Genomic DNA, 23,071 nt, shown 5'->3' on the forward strand with positions numbered 1-23,071 from the left:
AATTATTACACTGGGTGAAAAAGGTGATATACCTGGATACATGGGCAAGGTATACACCCACCCAACATAAATGATAGGTGGGAGTTTTTCAATGAATGCGGGAGAGGACTGTTTACCTTAAAATGCCTTTAAGATACCTGGATATACGTCTCTCTTTTCTCTGCTTGGGAATCTTCCTTACACATGTAAATTAGAGGTTTGTTCAAACAATGGGAGGTGTGGGGTTCATAGAGGGGGGGGCTCAGAGAGAGAGAGAGAGAGAGAGAGAGAGAGAGAGAGAGAGAGAGAGAGAGAGAGAGAGAGAGAGAGAGAGAGAGAGAGAGAGAGAGAGAGAGAGAGAGAGAGAGAGACACAGACTATTGCACAATTACTGATTAAAAAACAATGAGTGAGATGTCTGTCTGTCTGTCTGTCTGTCTGTCTGTCTGTCTGTCTGTCTGTCTGTCTGTGAGAGAGAGATATATACACACACACTCACACACACACACACACACACACACACACACACACACACACACACACACACACACACACACACACACACACACAGATCAGGTCTTGGGTCAAAATATCAACTACTGTGCACAGTGGTTTAACTACTGATACTTTCTCTTTGATCTGGCTTAACTGTACAGTTGTGGCACTGTAAACACATCTGTATGCTATTCTTTCAATCGGTAGGAATGATGGCGCACAATCCGTCCGTGTACCTTGCAAATTCCAAATCTCGACAGGCCTCCCAAAGAAATGCCGGTCTGGGTGAGGATGCAACTTGGCAGTTGGGTCCAAACGGGGTACCTCAAAGCTTGAGTTGCTAGAACACCACTTATTGATACTTTTACTTAAGCAAAACAGTTGAGTACTTGTTCCACCAATGTCCCTGTTTAAAAATGATTGAATAAACACTAATAACCAAGGTTACTGTAGTAACAGAGGTCCTCTCTGTTACACAAGGTGCTGTACAACAAACAGTGGTGTGAAGTAACTAAGTACATTTACTCAAGTACTGTACTTAAGTACAATTTTGAGGTAATTTTACATTACTGAAGTATTTTCAATTGTCTATACTTTTACTTACTATTTTATTTACTATTATTTGAAAACTTTAGTTACTAGTTACTTTGCAGATATGATTACATTATAAAACATACATTAACCACTTTAGCCTTATTTTATACATCAACAAGCTCACACGCTATTTTCAAACGTATTAGCACTTTTACTTTTGGTACTTTAAGCACATTTTGATACCAAAATGTGTTGTACTTTTTACCCATATCACAAACAAGGCTACTTTATGTGTGTTTTCGTTTGTATTTTGGGGGATAGAGATTAGATTACATGCAGACACAACATTTGCATGATAGGTGTCGATGGTTTCAATGTTCCTATTGTTTCATGTTTCACTCCTGAGCACCGCCTCTTCACACCGTGTCTGTGGGATGTCTTTGAGCCAGTGTTGCCAGGTTTTTTTTATAATAAATTTGCACCAAGAATTTTATTTGAAAATAGCAGTCTACAAGCTCACAACGAGTTGCATCACGAGTATATCTTGTATAGCTTGTATATCTGCCATCTTCAAATAGCCGATGTATACAGTAGGTAGGTTTAAAGTGCTCATGTGAGTCATGTGACCCATAATCGCTTCTATTGGGCTTGTTTTTCTAGACCTGCTTGCTTGTTTCTCTCACAGAATCTGGCAACCCTAGCCACAGCACGGGGGCGTGTATTAGCCAAGGCACCAAGTTGGCTTTACAGGATAGCAGTTTGTTGTTAGAGAACTCTGCTTGGAAACTATTAACTGCATGATGAATTTGTTTAATTTGTGAGTAAAATGGCAACAAACACGAGTAGAGATTTATTTTATGCATCGGGTGCTGCTTCGAGTCCTCGCAGACGCCAGCCTTCGACTCCGAGAAGAACAGAATTATTAGGTGGTCCTCTTAGCTGGTCGAGAGCAACGCTGCTCGGGATGATGCTTTGTCTACGTTGCTGCCTCTGCCTGCACCAAAGAGCAAATAACATCAACCTTGCGGTAAGTGAAATTATGTCTGACTATATAGGCCCTGTGTCTACTATCTAGAAAATTCTTTGTATGAGTTGCTTGTAGAAAAATAAGTGTAACTAATGTTCTGGTGGGCAACCGGAAGGCTCACCCCAAAACACGATCGCCACCATTTTAGGGGGAATACCAGGTAGAGATTTTATCGGATATGTGCTGGATTTGTGCCCGGGTGACTGTGTTTGGGGCGAGTGTTTTGGTATTCCTTTGGTGGTTTGCCAAAAGCATTGATTTCCTCAAATTGACCTTTTATAATCATGCTGTTTACAGGAGGCTGTGAGGCGTCTACACAACTCGGAGAAGAATAACCACATTCAATCCAAAAGAAGTGTAAGTAACCAAATTCAACTATATCACAATCATGCTTTAGTAAGAGGGGAGACCAAGCCCCACCAATTTGATTTGTGGTGGGGGATAGTGGGGGGAGGTAGGCCTGTGGATTGAGTTCCTGTCCTGGTGAAATGTTTTAACTGATAAAAAAAATTGCACATGACTAAAAACTAACACGGTTCTTCTCTTCCAACAGGGTAAATTCTCCACATAGTATTGATGTTGCAGCTCATCTTTTAGGAGAACTAAGCATTAGTTTCTGTAATGTTGATCCTGTTTTTATAAAAGGTAAGCGCACATGCATAATACACTCACAGTATTCACATAAGCTATTTGCATCTTAATAGAGTGGGCTAGACCTGCAGAAAACAGCAAACCTGTATTTCTTATTGTAGCCTACTTACAGGGCATTGTTTTGTCTTTTTGTATTCAAAGACCCCTGTGTTATAATTGAAAATAAATAATTGTAATTCTTTTTTTCTTCTTCTGTTTTTCTTCAAGGCTTCAAGGACTGCCATTTTGGATCTTCAGCCCTCCAGCAGTCCAAAGTTCAGGAGATCATCTCCAAAACCTCATACCAAACGCTGCATTCTCCAGGACCCAATGCTTGAGGACAAAGAGCTTGAGGACTATGTTTTTAGTGCAAACTTGTTAACTCAAATCTTTGCTTCTGGGTCCCTGGAACAAAATATATTTCTTCCTGTGGATTATACCAGGGACACATGACTTGGATTTAGCTCTTCCTTGGACCCACCCGTGGATTACATGAGTAGCCTACAAGTGACTTTGTTTTCCTTTTCCCGCTATTTTTCTTTGCTCCTCATGGCACTACTTGCTGACTATATGTCAGTCTATGTGGATTATGCGGTCGACACACACTGACATTTTGCACCGTAATCCTGTGTATAACGCACTGACTTTTGACTTTTTTTTCCCAAGCACCTTAACTAACGTCCATAAGTATATCATGCACAGTATACATTGCTGCTATGTTCATGCACATATCTTATCTCAGGTAGCCTACTAGTGTGAGTATATAGACACACATTTCACCCACTTTTTTTAATTAAACCTGTGATGTGACAATAAACCTGATTCTGATTCAGAATATTTGAATATATATATTTTTAGAGTGAACATTTTTAACTCAAATCTTTGCTTCTGGGGTCCCTGGAACAAAATACTTTTCTTTGAAACAGTTTACCTTATCTGTGTGCTCCTGTTCCATTGTTTTGTATAAATGTATTTTTCTTGATCAATAAACATAATTACATGAGTTCTGCCTATGTGTTTTTCTATATTGTTTGTGTGTGTGGATATATATATATATATATATATATATATATTAGTGCAGGTAGTTGGGGGGGACTATAAACCATCCCTCCCGGTGGGGGGGGGGGGGACGACAAGCCACAACCCCTGGGAGGGGGGGGGGGGCGCTATAAACCACCCTTCCCACTGAGGGGGGGGGGGGGGGAGGGTATAAACTAGGGGGTTTATACAAGAATTAGCATGCAGAATGTGGGGTGGGTGGGTGGGGTTATAAGCCACAGCTTCCAATCAAATGTAGTTTTCTGCACATGCTCAGAAGTGGTTGGGGTGGAAGGGTGAGAGGGGTGGGAGGGGTGGGTGTGTGAGGTCCTTGCTGGCCAGACACCACAGGGGGTAAATGCAAATGAAGATCTCAGAAATGGTACATACACCTGAATATGTGGGAGGTATGTGGGAGGTGGTACATTAATGAATGAGGGCAGCATACACACACATACTCCCTTAAGTATCAGGGGTATGCCTGAGGGATACCCTCCCAAAATCATTGCTTTTCACCCAGTGTTAGTTACGTTAATGTTTGGGCTGGGATGCTTTCCAGCAGGGGCCTCAGTGCGGCTGCAGAGTTCATGTTTGGGCTGGGCTGAAACAGTGAAACGCTCTGAAACTGTGGCCATTTAGAATTATTAAGACTATAATATTACTATTATTAGTATTAGCATATATTTTGATTGAAACTAAGGCATACAAAAGTAAAAAGTAAAAAAAAAAAAAAAGTAAAAAGTAAAAAAAAATTATTTTTTTTTAAATATTAATAAAAAAATTATATAATTAAAATCGAATTTTAAAAATCATTTTCGATTATGGAGACTGTAACGAATATTCGAAAATTCGAATATTCGGTGGCATCCCTACTTGACATAGACAAGTTGGTGCACCACTGATATAGCAACATACTTTTGGGATTTAGAAAACATTTTTAGATACGTATTTGGCCGCGGACCCCCATCTCAAAATGTTTTGTTCCAGGGACCCCCAGAAGCAAAGATTTGAGTCATCTAAAGTGACACAGATGCGTGAATGGGTTAACCCGCTACGCTAACTGCTTCCGATGAGCAGGTTGGTATCTTGCATGGTTGCTTTTGACGTTGTCGTTTGTGTGTGTGAATGTAATGCACATTGTAAAGTGCTTTGGAGAAAGGTGTTACATAAATGCTCCATTTTACAATGTGGCACTGAAATAATAAAAACGTCAGCGTTCCATTCAAGAGAGATTATAGTTACAAAAAAAGAAGATAATAATTAGCTCTCTTTTTTATATATATATAAGAGAGTGCCTTGGATTTCTATCAGGGTGACTTTGTATTAAACTTGGCAGTATAACAGGACGTTTGGAAAACTGTGGCTAGCTGAACTTTAGAAAACTCAACCTCCCCCTTAGGAGAGTGCGATTATAAAGCACTTATGGAAGACAAGTTGGGTCTGTGCTCATGTCTGTACATTTTAACAGATGTGGGAGAGAGAAGGGGGTGTAGCTCAGTGGCTTTTCATAGAAACATGTCCAGTGGTACTGTAAAACACAAAAAGGTACTACATTTTTTTGTGAAATGGATATCATTCGGCGTCGATATTATTCGCTGTCGGGAGGGAACCTTGTATGTCCAAGACTGGTACTTTTCAGGAAATGTCTCCAATGTAGTTGTTATTTAGTCACAAGCCCTTGTCACAAGCTCTTTTCATAAATGTTAACCCATTAACCGGGAAAGCATCTGTGTCATTTTAGCTATATACTGTATATAGCACATTGATTGGCTATTAAAATAGTAGATATACAAGCTCACGGTGCGTCACTTTGTGCCGCTATGAGCTTGTGCAAATTTTTGAATTTTATATATATATATATATATATATATATATATATATATATATATATATATATATATATATAGATATTTATCAAAGATCTTTTTTATTTGACAGAATACAGTAGACTGACAGGAAATGGGGAAAGAGAGCTGGGGAGTGACACGCAGCAAAGGTCGTCGGTAACAGGGTTTCGAACCTGCGACACGCTGTCAGGCTTCATTAGCACCTAGGTGCCCGGACCGCTACGCCAGCCGCCCGGGCCATTTATATTATTTAAAGCAAACGTTTTTAACTCAAATCTTTGCTTCTGGGGGTCCCAGGAACAAAATATTTTGAGATAGGGGGTCATACATAATAATTTTGGGGGTCCTTGACATGAAAAGGTTTGAGAACCACTGATATAGCAACATACGTTTTTTAGAAAACTGTTAGGATTTAGAAGACATTTGTAGAATCGGCCTCAGGTCTTAATGGGTTAAAATAGTTTGAAAATAGCCCATCTACAAGCTCACAACGCATGACGTGTTGCGAGCTTGTAAAGCTGCTATTTTTGCCACTTTTGCGTGACCCTGTCGTGCCAGGAAGTATAAAATGAATTCATGAAAAACATAAAAGCATGAAATATTGAGATGCAAAGGTTTCTACCCGACAGCAACGATATGTCTTTCAAAGAATCTTCGCCGTTGTTAAGAATTCTTTTGCTAAAACCCACAAAGGGGCCCTGATGTGGTCAGATGTAGTTTCAACTTGTGGGAACTTGTAGGAAAGTACATCGCACTTCTCAATGGACGGCTCCCAAATCACTTAGCTAATATTTCATCATCCGTCATGATCTGATTACATTTCTCATCGCCGTTGCCAACATGATGCTGCCAAGTGCAGTTGGACCCATTCACTGTCGATGACATCATTTTTGGCTCAGAGCAACTCCGTTATAATATGGCTATAATTGTTGTGGCACACCTGTACTCAAATGGCATCTGCTGGTCTCGGATCATTTCTTTTTACGATTTACTTTACAAGTCTCTGTTTGCTCTTCTTAATGTGTGTGTGTGTGTGTGTGTGTGTGTGTGTGTGTGTGTGTGTGTGTGTGTGTGTGTGTGTGTGTGTGTGTGTGTGTGTGTGTGTGTGTGTGTGTGTGTGTGTGTGTGTGTGTGTGTGTGTGTGTGTGTGTGTGTGTATGCGCGTGCGTGTGCACTCGTGTAAGTAAGAACAGGTATTTGCATGTCTATGTTTACATATGTGTATCTGTTTGCAAACACACCTGCTTGCTTCGTAGAATGTGCGCTTAAAGTACAGTATGTGCCTGGTGTGTGCGCTATGTGCACGGATGCAAATGTGTATGTGGTGGTGATGTATATTCTGTGCATGTGGGTGGATGGATGTCCAGAATAGAAGATTCTGAGAAGCCAGAACAATAGCGTGTTTGAATAAAGAAGCCTATTCCCGTTGATAGCTGCCCTGCTCTCAGTATTGCCTTTGAATGGGGTGAGATGGCTGTTTGAGATAAGTGACATTGACCCCTTTTTGTCGGCCGCAGAAGGTTAACGAGACCATGGGACAGTTAGATGGTGATGCCAGGGTGAGTCATGGTCACGCATCACAATGATTCATCTGAGAGAGGCTGAGGGATGAAAGAGAGAGACGGAGAGAGCAAACTGGGAGTCGTGACAGTGATAGGATTGATTTATACTTTTGTTGCCGGTCTCGCACAGCGAAACTAAGCTGATCTACAAGCTCACAATGTGTCACAGGGAAAAAGTCCTCAAATGTTTTACTTAAGTAAAAGTATCAATACTGCAATGTAGAAATACAAGTAAAAGTCCGGAAATCAAAATGTGCTTGAGTAAAAGTACAAAAGTATTGGCATCAAAGTATACTTAAAAGGTAAAAGTACTCATTATGCAGAATGCCCCATTTCAAGTTTTCAAATGTATAAAAATCCTTTGAAAATAGCAGATCTACAAGCTCACAATGCGACGCATCGCGACACATTGTGAGCTTGTAGATCGGCTATTTTCAAATGGCCGAAATGTAGGGCTGAAGTAGTCAATGTATGTTTTGTAATAATAATAATAAAATATATATACAAAGTAACTAGTAACTAAAGTTTTCAAATAATTGTAGTGGAGTAAAAGTACAATATTTGCCTCTGAGATGCAGTGGAGTAGAAGTAAAAGTATTGGAAATTGGAAAGTACAAATACCTCAAAATTGTACTTAAGTACAGCACTTGAGTGCATGTACTTAGTTACTTTCCACCACTGAAGACAGAGACAGCAAACTGGGAGTCGTGACAGTGATAGGATTCATTTATACTTCATTGCCGGTCTCGCGCAGCAAAACTAAGCTGATCTACAAGCTCACAATGTGTCACAGTGCGACGTGTTGTGAGCGTGTTGATCGGTTGCGTTTGTTGCGCGAGATCAGTGCACAGCAAAGTATAAATCAAACAGATGGAAGTTGAGATAATGAGATGAGAGAGTATTTTAATGTCAGCTTTATCTGAAGTTTATATTGCATCTCAAGCTGCTCCGCTCTCACGTCAGAATAAAAAGCGGTATCAGCCCACACAAGACGTGCAGATAATTACAAAATGCACATCTGATTTAGAGAGACGGCTCTCGCCAAAGATGACTAGAATTACACTGTGTGCGTACACAGAGAATACCAATCATCTGTCAGTCCATAATGGTATGTAGATGCCTGTTGAGTCACCTTTTCTTTCTTTTGTTTCTTTTTTTTAGATTCATTTTTGGTCTTTTTATGCCTTTATTATTATTTTTTTTAAATTATAATTTTTATCCCTTGATTTTGTAACCCTTTTTTTCACCCGGTGCCAATTTGCTAAGTGATCCTGGGCACTACACTCCCCCCACCAGCCTAGGGAGGCCAGGGCCGAGCTCATGCCTTTGCTTCTGGGCCAGGGCCGAGCTCATGCCTCCTTCAATGCATGAGAGCCAACTGACCGGGAGTTTCCCCGGTTGGACGTAGCGCGTGGAAGGAACACGTTATTCCAACCAGTTCCCTTCCCCTCCATCAGGCGCCCCGGCTGACCAGGGGGAGGCAGTATAGTGACCAGGATTACTACATGTTTTTGTGAGGGTATTAACTACCCTAGGAGACACGGGGAGAACATGCAAACTCCACACAGAGTAGGCCCTTTCGCCAACCCCACCTAGGGTATGGGCGCTGGTGACGCGGAGGAGAAGACACACCCCCAGCGCCCACAGCGTCCCCGGCGGGAATAACCCAGGACCTTCTAGCTGTGAGGCGACAGCGCTACCGACTGCGCCACCGTGCCCCCATATGCCTTTATTATTGATAGGACAGTAGGCTGACAGGAAATGGGGAGAGAGATGGGGAGTGACACGCAGCAAAGGCCGTCGGGATCGGGACTCGAACCCGCAACGCGCTGTCAAGCTACATCGTAGCCTATGTGCCCGGACCGCTACACCAGCGGCCCGGGCCGAATCACCTTTTCTTTGATTCTCAAAGACTGAAACCTTTTGAATGGAGTTTGCTTGTATGTACTAAATCTACTAATGTCCACTGTAACAGAATGGTTTTAATCTTTGACCTTCCTCTTATAGAATACATTTCAGTACACTTGTTGATTCTACAATGACATAGCTGAAAACATCTCTTGGCCTCTCTACAGGCTAATTGTAACTCTTTTTATTGTACCAGTACTCTTTTTTTTGTTTGTTTTTTTCCTTATAGAGACCTTTATTAATCCATTCAATCCGGAAACGCATCTGTGTCATTTTAGATTTTTTTTTAAATCGTAAAAATGTGTGCAAAATCTTTGAATATATATATTTTTTAAAGCGAACATTTGTAACAAATCTTTGCTTCTGGGGGTTCCTGGAACTGAGCCCCTGCTTAGGGGCACTTCAACATATATACATGAGCAGGCCGGGGAGGCAAACCAGTGACCTTCTGATTGCCAGACGGCCTCTCTACTCACTAAGCTACAGCCGCCCCATACTTATAACCCATTGTCTTACTGGTCCCATTCACTAACACTGCTCAGTGATGATATAACAGAGCGCGTAGTTTCTAGTGGCCCTGCCTATGTGGAGTTCTGGTTTCAAGTGAGTGGTTATGACTCATTTGCTTACAGTGGAAGGCCAGGCTAGTTTCACTTTGTGTTCCAAACATACAGGATGTGAGTGTTGGGGATGATGATGCAACTGTGGGAATGTTTGCTGTGTGTATTTACACACGTCATGGTACGGCTGGGCAGTTAACTGACAATATATCAAAACTGACTCAATAACCGACTTAATATTTCTTATGTAGGTTAATCAAATAACCCAGAAGCATTCTTTTTTATATATATATATATAATTATTTTATTTCTTATATCAAGGAGTCGACATGAAAAAAATCTGTTACATTTTTATAATCGATCAAATCGATTAGTCTGATTAACCACTTAACCCTGGATTATACTTCGCGAATTTACGAGAAAAAAAATGTGTGATATTGATTTGAAGTCATATCGCCCAGCCCTACGTCATAGTGTAAGATGTGCACCACTCGTAAAAAGTAGGGGAGGAAAAGTCATTTATTTTCTCTTCCTCCTTCCTCTCGCTCTCTCGCACTCTCTATCTCTCTCTCCCTCCCTCTCTCTCTCTCTTGCACTCTCTATCTCTCTCTCCCTCCCTCTCACTCTCTCTCGCTCTCTCTTTCTCTCTCTCTCTCCCTCTGTCTCTCTCAGAGCGGTGTCTAGAAGACCATGAGCTGGTGGTTCAGGTCCAAGCCTCCATGAGCAGTGACAGCAGACTCCTCTTCAGAAAAAATTATGCCAAATATGAATTCTTCAAAAATCCCCTGGTATTTGCTTGATTCTTTTTGTATTTATTTTAGCATGCTATTGTCTCTCCCATACGCTCCTCACTGAAATAAGTAATAACGTCACCTGTTTTTGTCCTAATATGGATCAACAGTGTTGCAGACATACTGTATCTACTTTCCTTTAATACATGCACCCTATTCTGGATATGTCATAATAGGCAAACTTCTGTGAAAATAGGAGAACATTCTGTGAAAAAATAAGCACATCTAGATTAATTGGCTATTTTAGGCGAATCGATTTTCTGTAATAGGGGAAAAAAGGAGGGGACCAAGTATAGACCCCTGGGGGACCACGGTCAATGAAGTATATGGGTTTTAAGTGGTTAAACTGCCTACAAGCAAAGCATTTTTATACAATTTGATAGGTTTGCTTTGATGGTGTTGGTGTGGTAAACCACATGAAAAGTTACATCTTGTTCCAGCCATCACAAGAACAGTATTTGCAGTTTGACTTAGACATGTGTGTTTACATGAATCATTGACAATATGATTCCTGCGACAGCAAAATTATAGATTGTGTTTTATTGGGATTTAATTTATTCAAAAGCAAACGGCAGATCCCTTTTCAAAAGTTGGGGGAGACATTTTGTACTGTGTAAAACTCGTGACAGTTTTATGTGGTGTCAGACAGTTCGATCAAATGATGACTGGTCTTTAGAAGGAGGGGTTTGGCGGTACAGTGATGTTGTAATTTACTTAGGGATGAAATGAAAGGAATGTTCCATGTCAAAATGTCTCTATGTCTCTGTTCATTTTCTTTATTGTTGTGAAATATTGCAATTTACCGTCGTCATAACTGTGCTTGTATCATTTTCAGTCAGTCAGGTTTTCTTAAACCACAGTTGTTTTCATAGTGAGTTATTGATATCTTGATGCTCTTTCTTTCCATCTGTCATTCTCTCACTCACTCTCTCTCTCCCTCCCTCCCTCTCTTTCTTTCGCACATTCTCTCTGCCTCTCGCTGTCTCTCTCACCAGACATTTTTCCCGGAGCACATGGTTGCATGGTGCCAGGAAACCAATGGTACGATTCCACCACCTCAGCTCCTACAGGTACACAGAGCACCCACACGCAGCACGTGAGCATGCACGACTTGCACACTTACGCACGCTTTTGCACCCATCTTCATTGGGTCATTCATCATTCCACCTCAATGCTAATTTACACGTCGCATGATCGCGTCGCTATCCGAAATTTCGGTTATTTCCAGCGAGCCACACGGTGTAACGGCAAAGCATAAATTAGGCCTGGAAGCGAGCACGCTGCACATTGTCTATCATCACGCTAACATACTTCACTTTTGACCCTTAGACGACAGCGTGTCTCGTCGGGCCTGGAGTAATAACTACCGTTGATCCTGTGTTGACACATAACTGTCTCGGCGCACGCACCGCAAGCCTGACTTGTATGACAAGTGGAATTAAGCAATCACAAACGGAACATACAGTGCCCTACCTACCTACTGTATGTTAGCACAGTACAAATTCATACACGTGTGTCACGCTAACGACCTGCCTCGCACACTGCCGCGGGGCCTGCAGAGATCGTGCAAGAGATATGAAAAATTAAGTCTGGGAGGCAATCAGACAAGCAGAGAGAGAGAAAAAAAGGAGAAAGGATTCATGGGATTTTTTTTTAAGAGCTTGAGAGGTTTACACACAGTCTGGCTTTCTGTCGTGTCATGTACATAATAGAGCTGTCAGAGTCAAAACAATACAAAGTGGAGTCCATTCCATCACCGTGCCATTTGCGAAACTATAGCTGTGTATTAGGCTGAGGCATTATGCACCATCATGCTTCACCAAGATGAGTCAGTAAATGAATGGATATAGCGTGAATCGGAACTGCAGCCAATTCTAAACAGAAGATCTTTGCAGACAGTTGTTGCCCTGTCAAAACCAGAAACAGTTTCTGAACTGGGCTCTGTTTTTTGTCGTGAGTTGAGATGCTAGAGATAATGTTCTCTGAGGAACTCCGTGTGAATGCAAAATGACAAGTTATAATACCTTGACAAACAAGTCTTGTCATCTCTGCATCTGACAAGAAAATGGGGGACTGCGGGGTGATGCAATGGAAATTAACACTATGACGTGTGACATTTCCAGAAATGTAACCACATGAACCCTATGTAGTTGCGTTGTGAGGCGTTGTGAGCTTGTAAAAATATAATTTAATTATATAATGTTCACGATTTTCAAAAATAGCAGCTCATAGTCAAAGTACAAGCTCATAGTCAAAGAAATCTTAAAATGACACAGATGCGTTCCCGGATTGAATGGGTTAATACCATACATCAGACACATGGGACATATTCAAGACTTTCAACTCCTGGGAATTGAGGTTTTAATGCTCCTAGCAGAGATCAGCACCATGACATACTATATGTATTCCATGGGCAGATTATTAACTCTTTAACTGCCAGAGTGTATACATTAAAAAAAAACACCCACTGCCAGCGATTTTTTGATTTTGCTAATCACAGTTTCACTGTGCTTCCGTGAAAAAAGAAAAATGTCATTGCGACCTCCCGTTCGCTTTTATACGCCTTTGAAAATAGCATGTCTCGGCCAAAAATACATAGTAAATTTTTAAGATACAGGATTTTTAAGTAATAAGTTAACCAGGAAGTGAATGGAGCAGTAAATCTTCGGATCGCGCTATCTCTGGTTCTGTATGAAAGATGAAAAGAACGTAAAGTTCAGTGTCAGTGTATTTTACCTGTTGTACAGGGTGTCCTGGGTCTTTCAACATAAGGTTGCTGTCGGGCAGAAACCTCTTATCTCCATATTCTAACTTTGTTGTGCTTTTTGTTAAATTAACGCCCTACTTGATCACACTTACAGCATCACACAAAAGTATCAAAAGTAGCAGATTTGCAAGCTCGAAACGCGGTGCCAAGTAACACGTTTTTGAGCTTCTCCATCTCCATCTGCTACTTTTGCTCATTTTGAATTTTGAGAAAGTACAGTAACAGTTTTGGACTTATGAGGTTTCCACCCCGACAGAGAGACGATACGATATTTTCTCCCATGCAACCCGATTCTTGTTGACAGGTCCCTAGCTCACAGTACGTCCCAGTATGGATCACTGCTCTCGGTCTTGGTACTTTGGCACGACAAAGTATAAATAATCAGGCTTGAGGGATCTTGCTGTTTCCTTTGTGAGGTGTTGTGATGGCCCTGTGCTATTGTGTGTGGCATGTACACAGTAGCCTGTGAACTCTGTAGGGCATTGGTTCTCAAAGTGGGGTCCGGGGACCCCCACTTGGCGAACCCCAGCAAAATGTGTTAATATAGGATCACAATCATTTTAACCTTTTTACACTTTGGCGATTCAAAAATAGTGAAAACTTGTGCAAACCTTTGAATATATATATATTTTTAAAGCAAGTATTTGTAACTCAAATCTTTGCTTCTGGGGGGTCCCTGGAACAACATTTTGAGATGGGGGGGGGGGGGGGGGGGTCCACAGCCAAATACATATCATTTTGGGGGTCCTTGACATGAAAAGTTTGAAAACCACTGCTGTAGGGCACCTTACACACTAGACTCACACACTAGCCACCATTGCCTGTGGCATGTACTGTATCAACCAAGTTCTTCTATTCTGCTCCCCATCCAGTAAGGAGGAGTAAGTTAAGAGGGTGGAGACCAAGAACTGGTGGATCTAGGACTAGCCCTGCTTTGTCTTCTCTCACCAGCCACTCCTTATTAATTGCCTGGAATGATTCCAGGCACTTTCATACTGCATTTATGTCGCTGAATGATTTAGTGTTTCTCCTATCATTGCCTTGGGGGGGGGGCCCGCTCCCCCCGAAAGGCAATGGCCCCCCTAAAAATAAAAGTCACGTCAATTTTAGTTTTAGTACCAAATACAGTACAATAGGGGTTACATGAACACTTTTCACATAGATCAGCTCTTTCATTAAAGAAACATAAGATGTTCATGTTATTTATCTAATCTACAGTATGTGCTTTCAGACCACTGAATTACCAGCCACTGTTTTATTAAATTTAAGTTGGGAAATCCTTTTGCATCTTTCCAAAACGGATGGAAGATACAAGCTCAACGTGTCATGCTGCGACACCTTGTGAGCTTGTAGATTGGTTATTTTTTATATGACTAATTCAATGTGACCAATTGTCATCTGGTGCCATGTTTCCTGCATCTGTTTTGGGTCTTGGGTCTTCCTGCATCTATTTTGGGTCTTAGAAAAGATTAAATATAAATCACCCTTAACAAAAGTGCAAGATGCTAAAACGACCGACCTATCTTTCTCCCTTCACATCCTGGTTCCTCTCTCTTTCGCTCCTCTCAGAACTTCCTATCCTCCAGTGGCTGTCCAGAGATCCAAGGGTATCTGTATGTGAAGGAAGTGGGCAGGAAGTCATGGAAGAAGCTCTACATGTTCCTGCGAAGATCAGGACTTTACTGCTCTACAAAAGGAACTTCAAAGGTGACCAACACCTCTGTTCTTTTTATATCTATATTTTTGTATCTGCCAGTATATTGTGTTTTGGTCATAAATACATTTTAATATACCTCAGTGTGTCAAAAACTGTTTAATGAGTGCCCTACAATTATTCTGTGTTTCGTTGATGTAATGTTCTGACATAATACATTATTTCTGTCTGCAGGAGCCCAGGCATCTACAGTTACTTGCAGACATAGAGGACAGTAACATCTTCACTGTCAATACAGGCAAGAAGCAGCACGGCGCACCCACAGAATACGAGTTCTGTATCAAGGTAAGGCTCACAAATGTTTTGCTAGATGAGGCTGTTTGTGTTTTTTAAGGACTGATGATGTGAAGAGACATTAGATACGTGTCCTATTCATTTGATTTGATCTACTGTATGCCTCATGTGTGCTGAATTAAAAGCACATCACCAGACATACACAATGGGACAGTGTGCTGAAATGATTGTTCATAGCAACATCATTTTACAACACAGACCAGCAATGACCGATATTAAAAAAGTCACTCTTTTTCCTTACATTGTTCTCTAATTATATACAGTAACTGGTATTACATTGTACCCCCAAATTCAATTAGTTTTAGCTCACTGTACCGATGCTTAGACCATAGACTTTTGACAGTACATATTGCACCTTGGTGATATGTTATTTTTATCCCAGTCTATGCAGTTGTGATGTCTGCATACTGTATGCGTCTTATGGGCAATCGTTTTTGTTGTTGTTGTTGTTATAAATGTTAAATGTTGTTGTTAGTCATTACTAGTCAGTAGCCAAAAGGAGATACAAAGGAAGGAAGGATCTGACAAGCTGGATAATTCACTACTACTTATATTACTTCTGTTGCTCTTGTCGTTGTTGTTCTGACGGGCTGATATGTTTTGATTGACAGCCCAACAAAGGCCGTGCAGAGCTGAAGGAGCTGAGAATTTTGTGTGCTGAGGATGAGCAGAGCAGGACATGCTGGATGACCACCTTCCGTCTCTTCAAGGTACAGTAACGTTGCTGTCAGCGGCGATCTAGTCTTGCGTAGCCAGACAACTATTCCACAATCTCCGAATGCTACAGTATATAGAGTCTGGAACTACACCTCCCGAAATCCGAGAGAGGAAACTGGCACAAAATATATTTTTAATATCTTTACATTTTATTTTTTAATTTCCATTTATGCTAAGCAGCAAGCTAAATATACTTAGGTGATCACATCCGGTTTATATTTTAAGCATGATCAGAGCTTCCGAGTCCTAGACTGTATGACCGGAAACATTTGAAAATTGTGGGAGGCAACAGTCTGGCCACGCGAGACTAAACTATTTGAAAATGTTTTTAAAAATAGTCAAAATGGCAAAGAAGTTTAGGGATAATGGGTAAGGCACTGGCAAAAATAGGGCCCTCAGCCTTTTCAGTAGTAACCACTTGAACCCTTGCATCCCTATATCGCAAAAAAAAAACAAATCTACTTGCTCACAATGTGTCACGTCGCTACGTATTGTGACAAAGAGGTTTGTCACAGGTATTTTTGACAAAGAGGTTTGCTGTAGTGGGAAAAAAATGTAGTTGGCCAAACATAGGCCCCTAATGGTCTTGTTTGGGACACAACTCTGTGCCTTTCTTTTTGCTTTTTGAGTGTTGTCTTTATCAGCCAAGGTTATACTGATTACTGAAATTACATTTCATAAACTAGGTTGGGACCTGAATTTGGTGACGGGTCTATTTCTGTTAGGTCCCCTCATGACTAGAGTACTGGCGGAGTTGAGACTAGTTCATGGGGCAAGACTTTAATCAAGTTGGGTCACATGCTGGAAAGGTGTATGACCTCTATACCAGACTACTGGCTCTCAAAGCAGTTTGGACTTGACACAATGTTTATCCATTTTATACACAAGTCACTTCAAACTACTCTTATTTATTCAAAATAGTTAGATTATATATTATTTAAAGATGTGGTTGATTGCTGATAAAGAATGCATCTTGTATTTTGTTTCACCAATGGTTCTCTTTTTGTCCACAGTATGGGATCGTACTGTATCAAAACTATAAGATTCCCCAACAGAGGAAAACCTTATTATCACACTTCTCAACCCCTGTGGTAAGACAAAAGTAATTCTCTCTCTCTCTCTAATAATAATAATAATAATAATAATAATAATGATGATAATAATAATATTCGTATTCTTATTATATATATATATATATATATATATATATTTTTTTTTTTTTTTTTTATACAAATACAGTACACCATTTTGGACTTCCTTCTGCCACTGGCTGTCTGTGTAATCTACATGTCTCTTTGTTGACCACTAGCGGAGTGTGTCAGAGAACTCACTTGTAGCCATGGATTTCTCAGGGAGGATAGGCAGGGTAATTGACAACCCTGTGGAGGCTCAAAGTGCTGCCATGGAGGAGGGACATGCCTGGAGGGTGAGTACAATAAGATTTTAGTTTTTTTGTGCCAGTTTCCATATTTTGGGCATGTTGTTATTTGCTATTTTCATTTTTTTTTTTTGCCCGGTCCTTGGCATGACACATTTTGCAAGATTATGAAACACTGTGATGTAATTTCTCGGATTGATAATCAATCTTGAATGAATCTCTTTTATGTTGTTTTGTGGCGTCTATCTCAGAAGAGGAGTCAAAGAATGAATATCCTGGGCTGTCACAGTCCGCTGCATCACTCTTCGCTAAGCTCAGGTAAATACTGACACATGGATTTACTAAGCATGTTTTCTAGTACCTTTTTTCTGGTAACCCACATTTTGGTACTATTCAAAAAGCTAAAGCAAGAGCATCTTCTAAAATTAGGACCGCTTCTTTCATTTAGTAAGATATACAATTTTGCAATTCAGTAAAATGCTAAAGTGGCTGACCTAGATTCTTTCTCTGATTTCTACAGTCATCCACGTAGCCCAGCTATGGTTCCATGGCAGGATAACCAGAGAGGAATCCCATCGCATGATCCACCAGCAGGGACAAGTGGATGGGTAAGACTGATCTGGTGACACAGATTCATGAGGTTGTGTTGGCGCCTTTTAATTGTAAATATTAAAAGTCAATACAATGCAAGTCTCACTAAATAGTTGTGGTGTACATATAAATCTGGATCCATTACATACAAGGTCCCAAACACTCATCTGTGTCATGAATGTTGTTTCCTTTTTGCCGTGCCGAAATTAGCAGACCTACAAGCTCACATGGTGCATTGTGAGCTTGTAGATCAGCAGTTTTAGGGCGGGAGACCGTCATATGGCGGAGCATAAATTAAGCATTAGAACGTTGTGGAGAAAAATAACAGAATCGCAGTCTGAATTACCTCTTACCTTCATTTGAACTGTTGAGGTTAATTGGGTAACTTGAACCATTCCCTCAAGTTCTTCCTTTTCTTTTCTCCGTACAGATTGTTTCTGCTGAGAGTCAGTCAAAGCAACCCCAAGGCGTTTGTCCTCACACTGTGCCATCACCAGAAAATTAAACATTTCCAGATACTACCGGTAGGCATCTCTTGAATACTATTACGTTTATTATTATTTGTTGATGTTAAAAGAGAATCAGATGTTGTCATATTCACTGCATTCTCTCCTTTCTTTTACAACATGGTATATCCCTTTTTATGAATGGCTACACCTTAATCAGTGTGAAGAGGACGGTCAGATCTTCTTCAGTCTGGACGACGGATCCACTAAATTCACCGACCTGATCCAGCTGGTGGAGTTCTACCAGCTCAACAGAGGAGTGCTGCCTTGCAAACTCAGACACCCCTGCACCATTGTGGCCTTATGACACCGTTTGATCCCGTGACTCCATGACTCCTATCACTTGACCTAACTCTGCCTAAAAAAACACAAAAACAAGAAACCGACAGAATTTGCCTGTTGGTTGGTTCTTTTGTTTTTATCTTTTTGAGAAGCTGGTGAATTAACTAATGTTTCGTTGTTGCTGTTGTTTTTGTTTTGTTTTTATTTTTCTCATCGTGAGTCCGCCGGAGACTGCTGAATCATGTGGTTGGTTGATTCATTGTTTGGTTGCTGGGACGTTGAGGTGTGCGACGCTCAACTTCACATTTCACAAGGCTTCCTCCGTGCTACATTTCCATCAGGGGATGGAACAACAGGATATGACATGAAAAGCCACAGTCAAGGAGATGGACCTGCCATCTTATGCCATCATAAGAGCTTTTGTAATCTTTATACACATCAATAAGCTTGGACTCTTTTAACCAGTACAATTCATCCTACAGTTAAATTGTCATCTTAATTTTTCCTTCAACTGGACAATCAACAGTACAGTGTTTTAGTTTGGACCACTTTTTTCAGATCAAACAGGAGTGTTTTTGTTTGATCGGATCATCACAGCCTATAGATGGACATTTGAGCGTCTCTTAGTTTTGCACTCACCATACTGGGAGGAGCCCTTGATGATTTCTCCACCGTTTACTGACCTACGACACGGCACCACTGCCCTCCAGTGGCACAGGCATGTAAAGGCATGCTGGATTTCAACAGGAAGAGCCACAGCTGAGGTTTGGAGACATCAAGGGGAGAGGTTTTTTTTGTTTTGTTTTACCCATTATTATTATTGTCTTGTCAAGCTAGCATGGAACAATACTAGCTACGGAATAATTTGTAATTATGTTATGTAATCTTCAAGAAACACTTGCTGATCAACACAGGATTTGACTGTCACAGGGGTCCATCTGCTTATCTCTGATAATACAAATTTTAATTTTGTCATCGATAGATTCATTACAATTTTGTATCATTGCCAAAATGCTTTTGCATTATTATTTTTTCTTTTTCTTATCTGTCTCCACTTTCTTGATCATTTCAACTCCTATTTTTTTCCAGTCAAGCCAGAGAACACCATTCAAAACCGAATAACCATGTTATATTCGTCAATTATCCATTACTACGGGCATTCTGTTCTACCCATTCAAGTCTACAGAATGTTTATGCATTTCAAACTCAAAGTCATTCAGACAGTAATGCTGACAAGACTTTTACTACTAGAGTGAGCTACTCTGAGACTAGCCTTGGATCAAGACTATCATAGATGATAGTCTATGATAGTATCATAGATGAATACATATATGATAGTCTTGATCCAGGGCTACTCTGAGACTATTAACAAGTGCAGTTTCATGAACAGTATGTAGAGATGATTCACTGGCCCTGTAGCAATCCGTCAATCCAGGTGCTTCAAAAGTGTGGTGCTATCTCTTGCAAGACAATGATGATAAGATAATAAGTTTTAAAGTTGTTATTTGGCCTATTTCCCTTCACCATAGCACAAGGAGGTAGAACCACTAGCATGCCCTTCACCAGTTACTCCCACTTAATAATGAACACGTTTAAAGGACACTCGTATCCAACTACACAAGCTCAAAGTGTACAAATTCAAATCTGTTATTCTGTCTCAATTAATGGCTTTGGCTTCTGATTTGTGTTTATGTGAGATCAGAACACTGTGAACAGAGGGCAATGAGCTTCATTGAATTACTTAAGTGAATTGGACATAAGGTAAGTCAACTTACCTTATGTCTGAGACAGGTGTGGTTTAACAATTTAGAGACAAGTTAGTTGATTTCCTGTTGACAATTAAGGTCTTTCAAACAGATCATGTGTGGCTCAATGAAACTATTTGTACTGTGCCTAAAAAGTGTATCATGCATTCAACAACATTTGCAATTAATGCTGTGAGCAAGTGTTTAATGCCAGGTCTGATGTTTGCTGCAATTTCTTCTCACAAAAGCGGTTTCCCGAAATATGATTTCAGTTTAATACAACCCCAAGAATTACCTTCTGTTGACTATCTCACCATTGAGAACGGGTTTCTCAGACAACACATTACAATAGTCTGCACAAGGAATAACTTTCCTGCAGTGATAAACACCATTTCACATCAATATTACCAGATTACTTTCCAGGACTAGATCTGCGTCTATGCATTGTTCATTTGCTGTTTTCTGTTTTGTTTTGTTTTGTTTTGTTTTGTTTTGTTTTGTTTTGTTTTGTTTTGTTCTTTTCTTTTCTTTTCTTTTTTATCCAACAGAATATGTAGAGATGTATTTACCTGTGATGCCACATTAATAAGAGCCATCATTTTATTTTGAGGGTTGTCTTAAGCTATATCAATCATTTGAGATACATAACAGCCACACTATATTGATACTCTGTGCACGGTCACCATTATTTAACTAAAATGCAATGACTCAATCATTTTAAGTATTGTTTCAGCTAAATGTATTTATTTATCTGGATGTGAGTGATTACTTGAAATTTCTTTATTTCTTTTATTTTCCTTCAGCGCTGTTCTGTACTGTTTTCTTTTGTCATAACCTTGAAATGATTGAACAGTTTGATTAATTATTATTATAATGACATAGCATCTATTGATAGTGTATATTTTGTTTCTTTTTTATGTTTGATTACTCAAACATAATTTTGTCATCAACACTTGTTATGAAGTGTTGATTTAAAGCACACTGGTATTCATAGTCATGGCCATCATTCCAACTATTTGCCTGAGGGGTGTTGTGACAGATTGCTGGGTTTCCAAAAGCATTTGTAGCTATACAGTAAATAGTTATTTGTTATCTTGTTGATCTGCAATCACATCTCTTCGAGATCTTTGAAGATGTGGAGGATTCCAGATTCATCAAATGGTTCATAAAAATAACTGATAAAGCCGTAAAGGTTTATTTATGAAATGCCTTTTTCAATGAACGAACAGTACTATAGTACTTTTATAACAGTTGATGAACTACACACATTCATTATGAAAATCATCATTCTAACAAGTCATATCAGATCAATCAAGTGGTGCCAGGCACAACAAATCCTGCCCCCTTCAAACAGAACAAATGCACACGTGCACACAGTTGATCATACAGTACATCATCAAATCATCTCTTTACTTATGAGTACTCTTTACTCATAATTCTCTTTCTAATTCTCAAGGTGTTCCCCAGACAGTTTAAATGTCTTGCTTTGGAGAGAGAATAATATAAGTTTAGATGTTCTAGTTACTTTACACTGACCATCAAATTTCACATTAAAAGGCATTTTACCCTTGAACAAAGATTTCTTTGCATAGCTATAGTTATGATTGGCATAAATTACATAACCAATGAAAGCTATTGTATTGGCTGTGTAAATTATTTCATGTGTATAAATTCAGTGTATATCCTCCCTTAAAAAAGCAACAGGGAAACGCCCTGTTATACAAAACATTGCATCGATGCAATATTGTTGTGTACTGTAAATTACTGATCATTATAATTAGTTACCACATTGACCCCCTTTCTACAAAATGATGAAATTGTATTTAGTATATTTCATCAATTAGATTAAATTGCACATTGAATTATGTAGAACCCAAAAATATATCATTATGTTGACATAATATGTTTCCTAGAAGGAATCTGGATTTAAAAAAGGGCATACATCATATTTTTGTATTTGCTGAAAGTCCTCTTAAGCTACTCAGATGTCACTGAATTTTTGATGCTAGCTATTTTTTGTGACCTTAGATTGAGATACAGTCAACCTATTTCCATTCACAAACTGTTCCTCTATTTCTTTTTTCTAATTGAAGTCAATGGCGGCAAATATCAGCAAGTATACGTAGTAAGGTGGATTCAGTAGCCAGTGGATGTTTAGCCACTTAAACCCTATATTGTCCTTAGTTGACCGGAGTCCCCCAGGGCTGTATACTAGGCCCCCTCCTATTTTACACTACATCTACAAGCTTCTAGATTGTCTATTTTGGCCAATCAAATCAAACTCAAGCAGACAGCGGCAATGTTTTTGTTTTTTTTCTCCCCCACTCTCCCCTTAAAATCTTCAATATACTTTCATTTCATCTTCTAAGAGCCATTTGCCATTTACACCAATCACAGTCCATGACATGCAAGCAGTTTAAGAGATGAACAATAAATCAGGGGATTTGGTTATGTACATTTTACATTTAAAAGAAATGAATGTATCTGGGTTGCTCAGGGTTGAAATGGGGCATGTTGGAAACTACTGGTCCATCGGATCTCTAGGACTTTTATGTACAGTACATTGGTGGATTCATTAATATTGTTTAGTTTGTTTTTATTTAGCTGGGAGATGTAACAACAGACATTTCTCCTTTAGCTGCACCATCGACATGTTTTGATTTTTATGATTAGTTTACTTGAAAATGATCCTTGCAGCAAATTAAG

At 39.8% G+C, this 23,071-nt stretch overlaps 1 protein-coding gene and 1 long non-coding RNA gene across 7 annotated transcripts in view; both read left to right on the forward strand.

Annotated features, from left to right (window-relative positions):
• Positions 1-18,656, forward strand: part of grb10b (growth factor receptor-bound protein 10b) — a 100,072-nt gene extending 81,416 nt beyond the window's left edge. For 5 of the 6 annotated variants that reach the window (XM_084052015.1, XM_084052016.1, XM_084052020.1 and 2 more), the window contains 11 exons: positions 10,253-10,368; positions 11,367-11,441; positions 14,708-14,845; positions 15,027-15,137; positions 15,758-15,856; positions 16,877-16,954; positions 17,173-17,289; positions 17,493-17,559; positions 17,762-17,849; positions 18,263-18,356; positions 18,499-18,656. In XM_084052015.1, coding sequence (XP_083908141.1) covers positions 10,253-10,368; positions 11,367-11,441; positions 14,708-14,845; positions 15,027-15,137; positions 15,758-15,856; positions 16,877-16,954; positions 17,173-17,289; positions 17,493-17,559; positions 17,762-17,849; positions 18,263-18,356; positions 18,499-18,645 — 1,130 coding nt within the window. In that variant the 3' untranslated portion in view covers positions 18,646-18,656. The remainder of the gene's footprint in view (positions 1-10,252; positions 10,369-11,366; positions 11,442-14,707; positions 14,846-15,026; positions 15,138-15,757; positions 15,857-16,876; positions 16,955-17,172; positions 17,290-17,492; positions 17,560-17,761; positions 17,850-18,262; positions 18,357-18,498) is intronic. The other variant, XM_084052017.1, reaches the window with a different exon arrangement.
• On the forward strand, positions 1,498-3,668 carry LOC311042172. Its single transcript, XR_014600469.1, has 4 exons — positions 1,498-2,035; positions 2,333-2,392; positions 2,589-2,680; positions 2,894-3,668. It is a non-coding gene; the product is annotated as an uncharacterized lncRNA (long non-coding RNA).
• Positions 18,657-23,071: the final 4,415 nt, after the last annotated feature.

The sequence above is a fragment of the Gymnoscopelus microlampas genome, assembly GCF_963454915.1.
Source record: "Gymnoscopelus microlampas genome assembly, chromosome: 3".
In the NCBI taxonomy this organism is placed as follows: domain Eukaryota; kingdom Metazoa; phylum Chordata; class Actinopteri; order Myctophiformes; family Myctophidae; genus Gymnoscopelus; species Gymnoscopelus microlampas.